Genomic DNA, 18,957 nt, shown 5'->3' with positions numbered 1-18,957 from the left:
CAAAATCTGAAATGTATGATTAATAGTTATTTTATACTCAAGTACACATGACAATAATACCTAGTTATCTATTTAATTAATATTTCATTATCTCCTTAGTGTAGCTTTTTTAGAACACTCGTACTGACATGAACGCTTCCCTATTTGCACTAGTGGAAGTCTGCTGGAGGAAATAAGACACAAACGATAAAAGCATCGGGAACAGCAGTTGCTGCCAGTGTGGCAGTCCCGCTGTAGTAGTGAAGACAAAAAAACTTGGTAACAAAGCCACGAATGGTACTAGAGTTCAATCTCAGGTTAAAAAAACCCGAACAAATCCCCCAACCCCTTTCCCTTGCCACTCTAAAGCGTTTCTTTAGCTTATGCTCTAGAGAAAGATCACAAACTTTTTTCCCAGTTTACTTTTCGCCCCCGTGTATCAAACGCAATGCAATTTATTAGCAGCTCAGCATCATGCAATGCATTGTTTCACCTTATCTGCAGTGGCTCGGGGCGGCAGAGGCGAGCTCGCAGCCCGTCTTTCCTACGGGCACCGGCGGTGCCGTTCCCGGCCGGGGCACGGCGTGACCGCGCCGCGGGGCCGCTGCCGAACGCTCCGCCCCGGCCCGTGCGCGCCGCCCGCCCATTGGTCCGTGCGGATGATGCGCCCGCGCCGGCCGTTGGCGGCCGCGCCCCTGGGGCCGGGCGCGCGCGGCGGCGATTGGCGGGTTCGAGGAGCGGCTGCGCGTGGGCGGGCGGGGCTCGCCGCCCCTCACGGCCCCGCTCGGCCCCGCCAGCCCGGCTCGCACAGCGCCGGCCCCTCGGAGCCCCGCCGGCCCCTCGCAGCCCAGCTGGCCTTCCGCAGCCCCGCCGGCCCGGCACACAGGTGAGCGGTGCGGCGGGGAGCGCTGGGTGGCAGAACGGGGGCTCCGAAGGCGGCCCCGGCAGTGCCGCGGCCCCGAACGGGGCGGTGTGTTGGGGAATGGAGCGGCGGCGCGGCCCTGGGCGAGCCCGGTGCCGTGTGCCGGCGGCCGCCGAGCGCCCGTGGCCAACAAAGGCAGGAGGTGCCGGTGCCCGGCGCGGGCGGGCTGTGTGCCGCGATCGCCCCGGAGGCTCTGAAGGGAGCCGGTGCCAGCAGGGCTGTGCATCGGCCGCCTTCGGGCACTTGCGTTGTGCTAACGAGATGGATAAATAAAATGAAAGCATAATGGTAGGAGCGAAACAGGCTGGTGAGAGAACCGGAACCAAAGAATCTGCGAGCATAACGCGAGGAGTGAGGAACACAGGGAGCAAGCTCTAAACTCGTGTTCGAGAGTTTGAGTTAGGCGTTGTGTTGTGGCATATCTAAACTTGGATTATACCAAACCTGTATAGGCTGCAGGTTTTGCTGGTGTAGTTCCTGCCCTTCTGTTGCCTTTTCACTTTTTCAATGGAGGAGATAGTAAATCAGAAACTGCTGTCTGTCCCCTTATTGACCTGATTGCCAAGACACAAATTTTACCCCACCCTGAAGCTGTGGCCTTTCTACAGCTTGAGAAGCTTTTTCAGCCAAATGTTGTTCCTGTTAGGTTCTTGCCAGTGACTGCAGGGCTCATGTATCCTGGGTTGCCATGGAGAGCTGTGCTACCATCTCAGAATTTGGAAGAACGTGCTGAGTCTTGCATCTCAGAAAGATCAGTTAAGAGATTCCAGTCCCTGCTTAAATTTTGTCTGGAAACTTTATGCCTCTTTTTAAAGTGATAATTCGATTAGACCTGAAAATGCTAGCAAAAAGACCTCCTCATAATACAGTCCTTCCAAATTAATTGCCTATATATATTTATACTGTGTTAAAACTAATTTGTAGGCCTGTCCAAGCGTTCCTTCTTACTAGTTTAATTAATGGTTAGCAAGTCTTCTGGACTGTGCATCCCTCTTCAGTAGGAAGGACTTTGTACTTCCAATTACTTCCCTATAAAGCTGGGACAAAACTTTTACCTGAAATCTAAGACAGCTTCACTGGATTAAAAGAAACCTGTGTGAGTGTTATCAGTTGCTTTATTTAATACACTGTTGTTCAAATGCTCTTGTAAGTCTTTCAAGCATCTTAAAACTGCTTAGGATTGTACATTGCTGCTACTCTTGCTGCAGAATTACTTCACAAAGTGATGGTTCAAAGGTCAGTCTAAGTTTTGAAAAGCTTTTTTCTAAGAAATGCTCCTTGTCCATAGTTTTAACTACTGAACATAAGGGGATTTTTTTTTTGCATTTATAATTTTTTAGTTTCTCCTCATCTACCACTTTTTAAGTTTAATGGGCAACATATTTCTACTTTTTGTCCTCCAGGTTTGTTGTAGCCTTTGTGTGGTCAGTTTCACTTCCCACAATTAGTCCTGCCCAGATCTGTAACTACAGTCCTGCTTTCAGCAGCTTTTAAGGTTAACGTCTTCATGAACTTGGTTTTGTTTGAGGAGTGAGTGATTATCTTAGGACTTTTGAGAGATCAACCTGTTACTGTTATCAGTGCTCCTGCAAATAAAAGCAGAGAGAGGTACCAGAAAAAACCTTGAACTTTTCTTTAGCCATTTAGTAGCAAGTCAGCTATACAAGGGATAATATCCAAAAAGGAAAAGAAGGTATTATTTTGTGGAAGACCACAATATTAGGAATGCAAAATACAGGAAAAGCATAAGTGGAAGGACTGGCAAGAGATGGTCTGAAACACATACAGTGTTGAACAGATGATTAATGTCAAATGGTTTCTTGAGACTCAAATTGGCAGTGTTTGAGGAATATGTTACTTGTTCATATAATAAAACTTATTTGTGTTCTAGGAAGGAAAGCTTTCATTCAGCTGGGTTACAGGCAATATGAACCACATGTAATTTATAAAGAAGGCTCTCTAAATCTATTATTTCTTCTTTATTTCTGTTTGCTATATTATTTTTCCTCCCATTGCCACGTTAGTATACTCTTAGGAGTTTTGTTCCTTGCCTGCAGCGCTTTGGAGCCTGGACCTTACCTAGCTGGTTTGTTAGAGAACAGGATGTGCTACTGTGACCAATTCTGTCAGCGCAATAATGCCTGTACAGAGTGGATGAACTGGCAGTGGGGGCAAAGTGGGCTGCAGTCCAGTAGTCATCACACTGATGGAACAAAATGCACTGAGGAGATTCTGAATAGATTTGCAGCTGCATCCCAAGTGTTGGAATGAATACGCAAAGCAGTTTACAACTTGGCACCTCAAGAAATACTGTTTTCCTTAATCTCCATAGGTGATGTGCTATAAATGCACTGTACCTGTCTGTAAGAAGCAAACAGTGTGAAAAAGCAATGCATTGCCTTCTCACTGTTGTGTGTTCATCCTGCACCTCAGCTGCTGCAGGCTGTGGCTGTAGGCTCATCAGAGAGGATGTTAATGGGGGCTGAGGGGCACAGGGGATCCCCACAGTGCTGCTGGCAGTGACCTGCCATGGATCACTGCAGTTGTGTAACAGAGCCTCTACAAGAGCTGCATCTGCTCCCTGCCAGGTAAAGCCGTGCTGGAGTGGTGAGGATTGGCTGTGCTCAGTGTCTGCTTTGGCTCTGAATGAGCACCTCAGGGCCAGCCAGGGATTTTGAAACAGCAGCTGTATTGCTGCTACTGTGTCTTACTGCCAGTGATTCTAAGGATTATTATTATTATTTAATTTATAGAATTATAAGGTAGCTTCTTCAATTTCTTTGTAAGATGCTTGTACAATATTTGTCTTCTTTCTTTTACATACCAGGGTCCCTTTTTAAGAGATTTCATAGGCTAAGAAGGAGCTAAGCTAGGTGGAACATGTTATTGGAGAGCTTTGTGATCAACTTGCTCTATCAGCTCAGTGCACACAGCCAGCCTTTTGTGCTGAACCCTTCCTGTGTGGGGCTCTTTCATGCTGGATAACATGCTCCAGTTCCCAAACTGAAGGTAGCTGAGTGTCTGGTTGCCTGGGAGAGGCCTTGTATATGTTCATTTGCATGATGAGATTGTCCCAAAGGAACAGGATTCAAATTTACCTTCAGAACTTGGTAACAAAACTGATTTATTGGGAATGATTTCAACTTCCACTGTGAATAAAAGGATTGCATGCTGCTGTGTTGTGAACTCTTATTGCAGTCTGTTGTGGCACTTGTGCACTTAAAGTGCTTGAGTGCAAATCTCATCCCCAGTTGAGGGAGATGTTGGAAAGAAGGCAGTGCAATGTTTGTTTTCAGTCTGTGAATGACAATTTGTAAATAAACCTGGATCTGGAATAAGAAAATGAAAAGGATAAGGAATCCTATACCTTGATGTTTCAAATATATGGAAAAATTCTGACCTGTTCTGACTGTGATCTTATTCTGTATCGTTCTTGTATCTGAAATCTTCATCTTGCTGCTTGTGGAAGTAGTTTTCAGTTGCCTGATTAGTTTTATGATGGGTATATTAGTTATGTTTTGCTGGCACTTCATGTTCTCCTTTCTTATTTTATCATAGTGTGGGATTCCCCTAGTTCAGGATTTCAGTAGATGGCTCACATTAACTATCTGCAGGAGTGTCTGTATAATAAAATACTTGTGGTTACTTGTGTTAACTGCACTGGGCTCTTTAACCTGCACCCTGAAAGTAATTATGTACATTTGGTAGCAAGCTGCTTGCCAGGTAAATACTGGTTCTCTTAGAAAAAGGAATAAGCAGGATATACAGAGTTTGAAAGGCTTGGCATGTTGGAGACCTTTAGCATTATTTAAAGCCCCAAACACTCCATTCAGCCAGGTACTCGACAAACAGAGCAAAAATCCTCCTGCTCTCCAGAATAGGGGGAAAGTGCACACAGGAAATGCCTGAGGGCAGGTGGAGGTGCTCCCGCGTTGGAGGCTCGTGTGTGCCTGTGACAGAGCTGTGTGAGCCGGGCACCTGCAGCTGTGCCACGGGGAGTTAACCTGTGAAATGAAGGACATGAACCTTCTCTAACCCGTGATTAGAACTTACCACGAGCAGGGTCTGCTGGGTTTAGGCAACCAGTGAAATAAAGAAAACCCCAAACAAAAATAGGTACAAACAGAGTGATAAATTAAATATCTCTATTGTTGCCATGTCTGTCATAATGCAGGGCCACATTAGCAATTAGGTAATGGATGTTGGACTCTGCTCTGGAGCTGTGCTCCTCTAGTTTCAAATCCATGATTTCATTTCCAGCTGTGGGTGTGTTGAGAGCCTCACTTCATTTGAGCAAAATTTATCTCAGAAATTCTTGATGCCTGTCATTGTTGTGGGGGGGTTGTTTGTATTTTTAAAATTAATTTTAAATATGGAGATGAGTGTCTCATTGCTAGGATGGTTTTAAAGGCTTTTTAACAATACAAATAGAGCTAGTGTATTTATATCCTGTAAAGTAGTTTTGGGGTTTTATGCAATATTTTCCTTACCTTGTTTCATACAGTTATTCATATTTTCAATAAAACGATTTTGTGTACCTACTTGGGACTGTTCTGGGGATACTTGTTCTCCTTTGTTACTAGGGGGTTTCTCTTCCTGTAGTCATAATTATGACTAAATTAGAGTAAATTGATGAGTAAATTAAAATAATTGGACAGAAACACTTTTCTTGATTTGGGTTTATGTACAGTGCTAGAAAGAAATTAGGGAAAGGAGTGAAGAAAAGAATCAGATTGCTCAGGAGTTTGTGACAGACAATGATAGCATTTGTGTAACTATTGATTTGGCAATTCTTTTCATTTTTTGAGGAGAGTTGCCATGAGTATCTGAACTTCTATTATTGGTATTTCTCTCATCTTTTATAACCTCTTGTGCTTCTGTTGACCATCTGGAAAGAGTGCTGGTTACTGAAGTCATTGGGTGTTGGGCATTAAGTGGCTAAAAATGGAGATGGAATAATTTCAGAGATAACAGAGTCAAATTTCCCTCCCTCACTCTAGTAATTCTTTTCTTTTGATTCACAAAGGGCAGTTAGCTCTGCACCTGTCAGTTCTGGTTACAAAATGCCTGTCTGGCCTTATGCTCTCAGTTACAATTTGGTGATTCTCTTTCTAGCAAGGAAATGATGGTTTTCTATATAAAAGATAGCTCTGTGCACCTCATTTGGGCAAAGGAGAGGAACCCTCATATTCCATTTTCTATTGGAATAAGTGAAATTCGAGGCTTGTGGAGCAGTGGGTTGATAGGGTTACAAGTCAACATCACCTCTGGGCCAAAGCCAGTGCAAACCCACCCCTTCCAGCCATTTCAGGGCTGGCTGCAATATTCAGCAATGTGTCTAAGATTTGTGTGGGCCCATGTTTATAAGTCAGCATGGTAAATATAGGTGGGGTGGAGGAGGAAGCATCTGAACCAAGAACATGAGATAGTGGTTTGATTTATTTGCAGTTTGACTGATGAGCCTGATGGCATGGGATGTTTAGGTGGGGTCTTTGCTATGCTCTGTAGTGATACAGACTCTGCAGCATGAGCTCTGTCACTCACACCTGGGAGGAGCAGCTCAGGAGCTGTGTATGAATCCCAGCTTTCCTCTTGTGTCCATTAATGTGAGATGTGAGCTGCAAAGTGCCTTGCATGCTGCCAAGCCAGTCCTATAAGAGAATCCCTGTGGTTTATTCCGGGGTTTTGTGCTCAGCAGAGAAATCCATCAGGAGACAAAGGCAGTATTTCAGAGCAGGCATTGCTCCACATCATCATGGTCCTGAATTAAACCTCAAATTCACCTCATCAGTGAAGGTGGTTTCTGTGTGCACTCAGCTAATCAGCTCTTGAACAGCTGTCAGAAGGGGTGCAGAGAGGAGTTTGAAATTGAGCTGCCAAGAATAACCACAGTGGTCTTAGTACAGTTGTTTCTTGTGTTTGCAGGATCCATTCTCACGACTAGTTGCTTGTACTGTGCTCAAGGTTTGGGAAAATTAGCTTTTGCCCAGCATGGCACACATTTACCTAAAGGCTCATTCACAGGGGAATATTTATTACTGCAGAAATGCTAATGATGATGCTGCTTACTATGTTAATAGTAAATACAATGTTACACTTGATGTGGAATTTTAAGGCTTTTTGGTGGCTTATTTTAGGCTTATCCATTAATTCAGGTAAATTTTTAAAATATCCTTGAACAGCATTGAAGACTAAAATAGAGAATGCTTTACTTCTGAGTGTTCCATGTGCTATTTGTGTTTATATGCACTTTTAAATTTTGAAGGTCTGAAGCCAAGCTGATCTCTGTATTTCAGTAATTGGACTGTTGGTATATTTTTATTGTTGTGTAGTCTGATTCTTCATTCACAAGATATGCAAAGCTCTGTTTTGTTTTTAGATGATCCAGTTCAAGCTTCTCTTCTTTTTTTTTCTTTTTTTTTTCTCCTACCCATTCTGTAGCATCTTTCTGAAAGAAAATTCAAACTCAGTTCACCATTGGGAAATTTGTCTTAATCTTGAAACAAGAAGTCTGTGTCACTAGTTTTTCTCAGGAAATGCAGTTGGTGCAGTAGATCTGCCTTTATCTGTACTTTCCTGTATTACCTTTTGCGTCTCTCTGTCGGTGATGACTTCACTTGGCAGATGCTCCTTTCCCACAGATTTGTGAGGAGAAGCAGATGGGGAGAGAAGGCATCCCTTGAACATCTCCTTTAGGGAAAGGCAGAAGGGAGGGAGCTGTTTGATATTCCAGCAGCCCCCCAGTGACCACTCTGTCAGCTGCCCAGCCCTGTGACTGCACAGCAAACAAATCAAACTTCTGATCAGGCTCCAAAAAAGAAGGTGTGGGTTGAGAAAGGGAGCAAATGAAGCTACTTAAAATGTACCATTTTGAGGTGATGAAGGAGAATAAAACCATCTTCTCCTACTGTATTGTGATCATTAGTTCTGTGTACTGCAAATAAATCACAGCATTGACTTTCTGTTGCTTGCTGATGAATTTTCACCTGTGCAGAAATGTGGTTTTCTGTCAAAATGAAATGAAAAAAATCTATTGTAGACATTCAGAGTAACTAAGAATTGCAAACTGATTAAACTTATTGTCTACCATTGAGATAAAATTAATAGTATGTAATCAAATCATTGCTGAAGTGGAAAATGCCTTAAAAGAAAATGAAACACCTGGCTGGAAGCTGTGATAGCTAGAACTACTGCCTTGCATACAGGCTTTGGGGAAAGAAATAGCAACTTCTGTTTTATCACTGTCAGGAACTTGAAACATACTGATAAGAATTAAAAATAGGGGGCCTTGGTTTCTTCTGTAATTTTTTTTGAGAGAGTGAGCCTTATTCCAGTCTTAGCATTTGTATCACTGATTCAGTGCAGGGATGTCAGTGGAAGGTTGAGATGCACTTTCATCATGCAAACCCCATCTATATTCATATAGCTTCTATATAAATCTGTGATTTAACAGGAAAAACATGAAAAGTGACTTTCAGGATGCAATAAGCACACTTTTTTAGACAGAGCATTGAATTGAGGCAAATTGGCCTTTTATTGATTGAATATCCTTTAGCTGTTTTTAGCCATGGTGAGTAATTATGGCTCACCATTTTCTCTAATAAAGAATTGATACAGTGCATGTTTTGTCTGTTGTAGGCTATGAGGGGCTGTACATTTGATGGCCAAACCTCTGCCTTGCTTCATTTGATTTGGGGTGGTGAGGCTGATGTTTGTTTCTGTTTTGGTATCAAACAACTTTGTAATCAGTCACACCAGTTTAATTTCCCTCTTCTGAAGGAGACCCAGCCTTTTCTCTGTGGGCTTTTTGCTCCTACTTCAAAATAACAGAAACCCTTAGGACTTCCTGTATTAAGTAAAATTGTGCATTTAAAGGTTGTGTGTGCAGCTTCAAGTGTTTGAGTTCCATCTCGTGCCTTTTGCATTCCCCACTCTAATTAACGTGATTTAGGTTTGGTTACTGATTACACGCTGGCATGGCTGAAGGTGTAATTGACATCTAATGACTTACAGGTGGAGAAGGCAGGTATGGAGAGCAGGCCCAGTAATTTGGGTTGATCTGTGATGATGATGATGATGTGTTGGCCAATGTGGGTGTGTCTGTGGCACCCTCCCAAGACCAGGAATGTGCTGTATGGCCATTAAGGAGGGAAATAAACAGGAGCAGTGGTTCCAGCTCTTGGTGGCTTCAGTCAGATGATGAGGACGGATGTGTGGCTCAAATACAGTGAAGCTATAAACACCTGATGTAAAATGTACTGCTAAAAATAACTGATATTTAAATAAACACAGATGTTCTGATGTACTTTTAAGTGTAACTGGTTTTTTTAAATTAAAGTTGGCTTTTATTTTTTAAAAAGCTTTTAAAATTATTCAGTTAATTACCATTACAGTAATTAAGTACTGTATAATGGTACAAATATACAAAATATACAAAAAAATTTGTACAAATATACAAAAAAATTACTACAGTCATCATCGCGTGATGTGTGTGTACCAGAGTACACAGTTTTTACTTTGTGGTGCATTCCTCTGTGGAAGAGAACTTCCAAATCCCTCGGATTTGAGTGCTGGAGGGCTGCCATAGCCTGGGTGGCTTAGGGCCGTCTGCCTGTATGAGTTACCTGGGCTGAGGCTGGACAGACTTGTGCAGAGTGAACACCTGGGACACAGCCTGCCCCGTGTGTGGGCTGCAGGGCTATTGTAACCTCTGGGTGTCACGCTTCATAATTGCAAAAATACACCCACACCCTCTTGTTGATGCCAAACAATCCCAGTGATGAGCATGGAAGGGCAAAATACTTGTTTAATTGGAAGAATGTGGGTAGTCTGTTTGAGGGCTGCTATCAAGGTAGAGTAGGATGGGAAGCATGAATCTGCACAGCTGGGACTTGATAAAGCTAATGAGAGGAAAAGGCATGGACTATATCGACAATTAAATATGCAGGTTTGCATATTCTTCTGATGACAGCTTTGAGCCTGAGCTCTGTTCCTGTCTTTTTGACACCTCTGCAGTCTCTTGATGAAATATGCATTTGTGAATTACACAACTCTATGTTTACTTGCAAAGGAAGGTAATATTAGTACTGAGGTGTAAATATGTCACCATCTCTACTAAAAATATGTTTAAAAGTGGGTAAACTTTTGATTACAGGGTTTCTTTTCTGTTAATTTTTCCCAGCTAGCCCAAACATGTCCAATATTTATATACTGGCTTCTGCAATCCCTTTGAAGCAGAGTTTGGAGCTCACGTTGCAGTGCTGCAGAATTTTTGAATAGGAAGCCAGTGTTAACACCACTTGCCCTCCAAACTCATATTCCTCCCCCCTTTTCTTTTGGGAGCAGAGAGAAGAAAAGCAAATACAGAGCTTAAACCTTTGCTGGCTGCTGTGCTTAGAGTATTACAGGTGGGACAATCTCCAGAGTGGATGATCTGCAGATGGGATTGTGCCCACCAGTTCTGACTGCTGTGGGCCCTCAGCTGATGGTCAGGGTTTCAGGGGCAGTGTTTACATGTAAAGCACTTTGTGATCTGTTCTGTATTATGCCTTTCATTCTGTAGTTTTCATCCTTTAAGGTTTTTGCCTGGAATTTCATGAGACCAGAAAATACTAACAAGGGTAAATTCTTCAAAGTGTCCAAGAGAAGAGAGTGTTGGTTTTTGTTAAACCTCTTTGGCTTTCTCACTTGCCTACAGGAATTGCCATGTCTGTGTAGAAGGCTTTGGCTCTGCCTTTAAGCTCTTGAATGACGTTTCCTGCTTCGTAGGAGCAGTGTTATGCTTTTACATCAGCTGCAAATGCTGATGAGTTATTAACCATGAGACTTCAAGCCAAGCATCTTGTGTTCCCTTTGCAGAACCGAGGCTGAATGGAGCTTAAAGGGCCACAGATGAAAGAAAGAACATGAACATATTTGAAGGTGTGAGATGTGTCTGGCAATGACCTCCTTACCTCAGTAATAAAGAAGAGTTTTTCTACAGGAGCTTAGGATATCTTTACTCCAGCTTCTTAATATACTGACTGGAATGGTGCTCTGACAGCAATTCCCCATAATAAAGCACTTACCCTGCTACAGAACAGCATTTCTTTCTCTACTGATAATGTAACTCCATGGCGGAAAAGAATGTTTTGATAAGCATGCCTGAAGATCGCTCCTTTCACGTGAGATACAGGTAAGACTCACTCTGGTAATTTTGCTGTAGATGAGTAAGTGCTGTCAATAATAGAAAGCTAAACAAGTTGCAACAAATAGCTTGATATCTCTGCTAGTAGTGTTATTGAAATGAAAAATTAAACCCATTTTTTTCTTGATTTTTGAACAATGAAAATTCACTTTTGCTATGTAGCAGATTATATTAGTATGATTAAATGATTGTATAGTATTGGAACTTGCATGGTAACAGAATAGTACATTATTGCCTGTATTTCTTTGTATTTGGGGTAGAATGATATGAAGTATGGTAATAGCATACTTCATGCAAGGTAATAGCTGCTCCCTCTTTTAGCTGTTGGGCTGCCTCTGCAAATTGCTGACTTTTGTCTGCTGAAGTTCTCTGTACTTGGCCTATTATTGTTTTTTTCTGAATGCCAAGGTGTTTTCCTTGCTTAAAATAAAGAGGTTTGATTGATAGATGGGAACTGCTGTGGTGCCTTGCACTCAGAAGTACTGTTCTTACAAGTGAAGAGGATATGGGATTTCCCTTCTGAGAACTTTTATAATTTTTCTTCTGAATCCCCTTTACAGACCTGGGACAATGTGTTAGCATTTCAGACTCGCTCTAATGGAGCTGAACTACAGGAGCATTGTGTAGTGCATGGTGTTTGGAAGGGTAAATCTTGCAGTTCATTCAGTAGGAAGGGACACTGGAAGACTGAAATGATTGTTTAAAAAGAAATAAAAAATGTGGTTCTTGTGTGCTCCCCCCACCCCTACCCTGATCATGCTTTCTTTGGAGGCCTTTTCCTCACTAGCTAACAGCAATAAGGCTGTTAACCTGTATTTGTAAGACAGCACATACGATGTCTTAAAATTAATCCTTTCAACCTTCTGACAATGTTAGATTGCTGTTGGGGTGGTCTCCTCTTCCATTTCATAGAAGAGAAGTCCTTAATTTCATTTCATACAAGTCCAGTGTCCTGGGTGGCCGTGCAGCCAGCTGGAGAAGCTGTCTCATGGTCAGTAAGGAGAAAAATTAGCAAATAAGCTGTAATTTGCTGTTTTCTCTCTTTATTTAGCTAAAATCTTTATCCTGTGGCTTTGATCCTAGGTGTGTAAGCATGATAACTGTGTGCTGGGTGTTTCCACTGCCCAGCATTCCTCTACCACATTTCCCCACACTGGTGCTGGTGCTCTTGGTCCTCCCCAGACAATTGCAGAATATCCTTGCTCACTCTTTAATAAAAGCAGGAGCTGTTCAGGGTGCTATTATAGAAGTAAATGGATGAAAAATAGGTCAGGGCCAATTGACTGGTATAAACTGACAAGCCAAAAAAAACTTCAAAAAATTTGGCAAGCACAGTCAGGGCACAATGTCTTACTGCTTTATGCTGTATTTCAGTACAGGTTTGAATGAGACCAATTAAAAATATCAACAACAACAATATTCATGACCTTATTAAACTTCTGCAAGAACTATAATCTGATTCACATTTAAAAAACATGATGGCAAAATACTTTTAATTTAAAAACATATTAAACTTTCCTAAGACTTTGAGAAACCAAGGATTAATTCAGTATACTGACCTGGAACTTTATGATGATATTGATAGTTATAATGTGGAAATATTTTATTTTGTTGGAGTTTAAAATTTAGTGCAGGAAATAAAAGGTCCTAAATTACTGGGGAGGGAGTTACCAGTTTTTTTAAAAAATAACTTGCAGGTATTATCCCAGGCTTGTTTGGCTGTGACTGCTCTGTCCTTCCTTCTGGCATTCCATTAGAACTGATTTTAAAGAAGTTGGAGCCCGCTCCTAAGGAAAGGCTTTACTGTGGGTCTGTTTCTGACTGTGCAAGTGTTTCTTTCTCCCCACAGTGGTTCATCAGTATCACTTTCCCAGTTGTAAAAAAGGTCATGCTGAGGGAAGGAGGGTTTTTTGTTTGGTTTTTTTTAGTGACTGAAAATAAAATGCTAATGTTACTTGATTTGTATTAATAAATGGGTGAATATTTGTAGAACTTCCTTCTTTTGGCCTGCTAAATTCATGCACCAAAACCTTTTAAGTGCTTTTATCCTGACTGGAGCAAGAGAAGACAGAATTCAGGGTGTGGTTTGTGTGTGAGCTGTTTGTTTCTAAGTTTGACAAAGCAGTGCTGCAGTGGGGCTGTGCTGAGCTGTTTGCCGTGGTGGTGTGGAGGCTTCTGCTCACGGGGAGAAGGCCAGAGTAAGGGCAGGAGTCAGGATGGTGTGTCAGCTTCATTACAGGATGCTGTGCCACTGCTGGTGCTGTGCATCCAAACTAAGGACATGTCATGGGGATGTTTTGTCTCTAGGTGTGTTATTTGTACCAACATGTTTCATGGCAAATTGATGACAGCTGTGTTCCCCCTCAAAAGCAAAAAGCCCTCTTAGTAGGAATTGAACTGAGTAAAACTAAATTGTGTTTAGAGATTGTGGTAATCAGGGAGTGTTACTACCTTCTTCCACTGACTTAATTCTTACCCCTTTTCTTGTTCTTATTGTGAGATGAGAACAGCTGAAGGGAGGGAGACAAAACCAAGGAGGCAATTTGCTTAGGTTTTATATTCAGAGCAATAATAAAGGTTTAAAATCGAACCTGAAAAAGGTCAGAGAAGAAGGAGGTGGGGGTGGGAAGAAGAAAAATAAAAATACTGGGGAGCCAGGCAGGAGGAAAAGCTTTGAGGGCCAGATAAGGATGAGGTAGTTTTACAAATGAGAAATTATTCAGGAGATGGCAGGCAGTTATAGACAGGATAGCAAAATGAAGCCCTGTGTGAGCATTTTCAAGTAATGTCTGAGAGAAGCCTATCCTGTTCAGCAGGAACAGAATTGCCTTAGAAGTGCACAGATGAATGGGGCTTGTTCTCTTCTCCTCTCTGCAGATTCAATGTATCTCTTGCTGGGCCCCTGGGTGTTGAGTAAATAATTCCATTCAGCCCAGGGAACAGAGAAAGTAATGTCATATTCTCCTTATAACTATTTAATGACTTCCTAAAACATTGATAAGCTGGCCCTGTCTAGTCTGCCACAGTGCTGTTTAACCATTAGCAGTGACAGCTGGAGAACACCTACGTAAGTCCTAAAGAAACCCACCAAACAAAAACAAAAGTGTTAATTTGCATGAGAGTCCTTTAAGTAGCAGAGAGGGGAAAAAACCAAATACAAACCAAAACCAAACCTCTTCTGAATCCAGTTTTGGTACTCAATGGAAAAGCCTCAGAAACTTTTAAAATAACTGAGTGATTTCATAGCTCTTATATAACCTGAATAAAATATTGAGTGCAGGCAACTCTGGAAATAAATATTTCATTTTCTATGTTCTATTTTGGTGTAGCTTATTTAGATTTTGAAATGGTAGGTCAGAAGGAATGGATCCAGATGGAATTAAAGTTTTAATTTGCTGTACAGATTCTAGCAACCTGTTTACACAGCCTCCTAAGAGTTGTGTAATTTTTGCATTCTTTTTTTACTCAAGCAATTATTAATTCACATTTTCATTTACTTCCTGTAGTTCTGGTTGAATTTAAACACTGTAGTAACAGCTGATTTTCATCAGTCTAAGTCATTTGCTTCTTAGTTGTGTTCTGTATGAAAGATCCCACATCTTTCATTTTTATAAGTTATACTAAATCTAGGGTTGTAAAGTCAAATGATTGTATTTCAGATTCCCTGATGAAATGGTAATGCTGTCTTGGCATTTGGCATTTTTAGGTGTAGTGTGAAATCAGATGAATGCAGTCTCTCAAGGGGGGCTGCCATACTGCAGCGCTCTGATATTGCCCTTGTAGATTTTTACCTGCTTTTTCTTCACAGATTATGTGGCTGATGTCTCACAGTTAATTTTTTTTTTAAATAGAATAAATTAATTTACAGAAGCAGAGTCCAGTGTAGCAATTTCATTGTTATGTCACACACACATTTTGCTGGAAGTTCTGCTCTTTTTAGCCATTCAAGCAAAAATCCAAGGAGTGTGGCTGTGTAGTGGTGCCAGTCTGCACTGAGAAGTAGCACATTTCCCAGCTGTCACTCTAATTGGACATGTCAGTTAACATGAGGTGCCCGGAGAGAACCTCTTTGGATAGGATTAAGATTACCCAATGAAGTGTTTTAAGTCTTAAACCTTCAGTTGCTGATGGTGTCATCATTTCTGCCTTGTACTTAATTGTACTTAATCATTTCTGCCTTCTTCTGTCTTACATTCCACACATGCACAATGTCATGAGAGCCAGGTGGTGTGTTGTAGCTAACAGGAATGCTCTAACTTCTCTGAAGAGAGTTTGCAAACCTAAAAAGCCTGCATGTGTTATGGATATCCAGCCTGGAAAGTTGGGCTTGGCAAGAGCTTCATGCTGGAGTTATCTTTTGCTGTCAGCATCTTTAGCAGCTACCAAACAGAGAGTGCTTTTTGTTGCAAAAGGTAACCATGTCAGTCATCTCGCTGTGCTTAAGTTGTGGCACCTCAAAGACCAGCAGGTATGGTAGTGTTTTGTGTTTGTATTGTACTTGTCATCCCAACTCTTCTAGCTCTTTGGAAGTCATTAGATTATTGAAAAGTATTTCCTTCCTGTTCAGATTTGAGTAAAAGTTTGTATAATCAGTTTTTTTCCTAGTTTAAGAAAATAAAGAAATGTATTGTAGATATGTTAAAAACTTCATCGCTATGTCAAGTCAAAAGAGGTTTCGTCTGGTGTTTCCACTAAAATAACTTCTGCAAAAGCCAGCATTTGATTGTCCACTCTTTGGCAACATTAGCATGTACTTTTTCAACTATTACAGAATGTCTCTTACTGGGTTTTCATTTTGAAAAAAATCTTTAAAAAATAAAATGCTGACATATTTGCAAGCTTTTTAAAATGCATGTATCCTGGAAAAGCTGGAGAACCATAGTGCTTCAAGATTGGGACCTGGAGCTGTTGTCTTTCTCATCTTCCTCTCCCCTGCCTCCCTCCCATCTCAGAACCAGAAAGTAGGAAATGTTTGGCTAAAATTGTTAACACTGACTGAAACGTTATGTTTTGTACTTCTGAGCTCACTGGGGCATAGAGGCACGTAAATGCCACTGTAGGTTTCTATCAGCTTCTTTGTTCATGTTCAAAATGTATTATTCTATAAATTCATTAATGATTGCTGTATTTTGTACCTGTATAATTGCACAATTACTTGTTCATAACATTAAAAACTATTCCAGTGGGTTCTGGAATAATGGTGTATCAGTGAAGTAACTTGAATTGACATACATTTTGTCATTAATTGAATCTAGATATTTGTTCTTACACTGAGAATTTTCACAGCAGTGCTAGTATAAGAAACTGGGTGCCAAGGAGTATCAAATTACAGAGGCAACAACTTGCAGAAAATTAGTCAGTCTTTGATACACAGAATATTCTAATTTGATTTTTTTTCCTGTGAATCATTTTGCAGGTTACTGTGGCATCACCCTAAAAATCTGAAGTGCTTCCATTTGTCAGAATCAGTATTTTTCAGTAATAGCTTGATTTCTAGGTAACTTTTCTGAAATTATCTAGATGGTAAAAATGGTTTTTGAACCCTTTGAGTGCTGCCTATGGACAAAGCAGTGTTTGGTTTCCTCTCCGAGACTGAAAAAATAAGATATTGTAGCTGTTTGTTCAAATGCTGTTTTGCTCCTCACCGTTGAAATTGTCATTTCCATTTCAGCCTTGGTTTCTCTAATACTCTAAAGCAAAGCTCATTGGTTGTGGTGTGCAGCTGATTCCCTCTCCTAAACAAATAGAGGCCATCTGATAAAATAATGCCACGTCCAGAGCTCAGGTGCTGCAGAGTGTGCCACTTGGAGTGACTGCTGGCCTTTTGTCCCTGTGCAGGATGGAGGCTTCCTGCCTGGAGCTGGCTCTGGAGGGCGAGCGCCTGTGCAAGGCAGGAGATTGCCGGGCCGGGGTGTCTTTCTTTGAAGCTGCTGTGCAGGTTGGGACTGAAGATTTACGAACCCTGAGTGCTATTTACAGCCAGCTGGGCAATGCCTATTTCTACCTGCAGGAATATGCAAAGGCCTTGGAATATCATCACCACGATTTAACTCTTGCAAGGTAATTGTTCTCCATGCCATCCCACTCTGGGAGACACGAGCAGCTGCCAGCTCACTGTCCTGCCAAACCCTGCACTAATGCTGGCTAATGAGTGAACGTGGTGTGGCACGGGGCTGGGGGCCTGGCAGGTCACTTGGGTGCCCTCTAACCTGGCAGCTAATACTTGGTCCAGCACCATAATCCCAGAACTGACTGAGGCCTCACCAGGTTTCTGGATAATTAAATGGCTGCTTTAAATCCACCTTTTCTTTACCCTTTCATGTTTCTAAAACTCAGTGCTTCTAGTTATCCATATTGTTGAGCTGCTCTCTTGTTTACTAGACAGAACTCCCTAATGTTTATCTGTGTAAAACTCACAATGTAACACTGTGAAATCTAAAACCCTATACCTTTCATACGCTGTTTATGTATCTGACTTTTACTGATTTGTATAGGTCCAGTAAAAGGCACAGGCATATAAGGTACTTAACCTCAAATTGGCATAAATCTATTCTTCCTCCTCCCTTACCTTGCTCCTGTGCTGTGATCTTGGGGTATTTGTTTTGTTGTGTTGTTGCCCAGGTATGAGTCTGTTTCAGTGGCAGTCTCTTGCCTTAGTCTCATGTAAAATGTAGAAATGAAGTAGTGCTGCGAGCTACAGAGGAGACTGTAAGTCTTAAACCTTACACTTAGGTGTCTTGTTAAGTTAAAGGAGATTTTTACTTAAAAGGAGATGGTCAAGTAAAACACAAATGCAGTTAAACCTCTCTAATGTTGGCACTGTCTTTCTAAATCATCTTTAAGAATTTTCTCTCTATTCTCTTCTTAAAAGATGTGAATTTAAGAAATAAATGTTGAGCAGATGATCAGTACCAGGAGCTGGCTAAACAGCACTGACAGAAGGAGATGTCTGTAACCACAGACTGAACAATGTTTGAGTGCATTTCAGCTATAAAGTGAACTGAACACATTTACATTTACATAGTTGTGGTCTCTTCACAAATTCATGTCATTCTCTCCCATACATTGGTTTAAATGATCCACTGTTTTCTGGTACTTAATTGCTGCTATTTTAGGACGATTGGGGATCAACTGGGAGAAGCAAAAGCCAGTGGGAACCTGGGCAACACCTTAAAGGTCCTTGGGAATTTTGAAGAAGCTATTGTTTGCTGTCAGAGACATCTGGATATTTCCAGAGAACTTAATGATAAGGTAAGAATTGTGCAGGAATTTGGATGGAAAGTGCTAACACACATTCCTGAACCCAGTGGTACTGGTAAGGAATGTGCACCTTTCAGAAGGAAATAGTGAATATTCAATTTTTTCCTCTAGGCAGCACAAATCTATTAGTTGGAATACAGTTGTTTGTACCTGGAAGACTGTAGGTCCAGGTTAAATATTACCCTATTTTGTGGTGGTTTTGTTTGTTTTAAATTTAGTTTTTAATGGTAATTGACCTCAAGAATGTGTCTTGCTCTTCAAAAAGAAGTAGTATGCAAAACAATTGGATTGGGGACTATGACTGGGTAGGTGATAATATGTTCAGAATGAGCAGAGTGGTTATTGACAAGTAGTTAAGGAAGTTTTTTCCCATCTGTGGATTGTACAAATAGTTGTTGTGACAGAAAACTTTGAAGCATGAAATTTTAATGCCTTCTTTTACTTTTGGTTCAGGTTGGAGAAGCAAGAGCACTGTATAATCTGGGAAATGTATATCACTCTAAAGGGAAAAATGTAGCTAATGCTGGGACCCATGATCCAGGGGAACTTCCAGAGGATGTGAAAAATGCTTTACAGAAAGCTGCAAAGTATTATGAGTAAGTAGGAGCTT

The 18,957-nt window shown here is 41.3% G+C and overlaps 1 protein-coding gene across 2 annotated transcripts in view; it reads left to right on the top strand.

Moving 5' to 3' along the window:
* The first annotated feature begins 799 nt into the window (after window positions 1-799).
* GPSM2 (G protein signaling modulator 2) overlaps window positions 800-18,957 on the top strand; it is a 26,584-nt gene continuing 8,426 nt past the window's right edge. For both annotated transcript variants that reach the window (XM_054285640.1, XM_054285639.1), the window contains exons 1-5: window positions 800-865; window positions 10,760-11,075; window positions 16,926-17,147; window positions 18,203-18,338; window positions 18,801-18,943. In XM_054285640.1, the coding sequence (XP_054141615.1) occupies window positions 11,014-11,075; window positions 16,926-17,147; window positions 18,203-18,338; window positions 18,801-18,943 (563 nt within the window). In that variant the 5' untranslated portion in view covers window positions 800-865; window positions 10,760-11,013. The remainder of the gene's footprint in view (window positions 866-10,759; window positions 11,076-16,925; window positions 17,148-18,202; window positions 18,339-18,800; window positions 18,944-18,957) is intronic.

Source organism: Melozone crissalis, unplaced genomic scaffold, assembly GCF_028551555.1.
Source record: "Melozone crissalis strain CALT ecotype California unplaced genomic scaffold, PUWL_Pcris_2 ptg000045l_1, whole genome shotgun sequence".
Taxonomy (NCBI): domain Eukaryota; kingdom Metazoa; phylum Chordata; class Aves; order Passeriformes; family Passerellidae; genus Melozone; species Melozone crissalis.
Note: the sequence above shows the minus strand (reverse complement) of the source record. Positions and strands in the feature narration are given on the sequence as shown.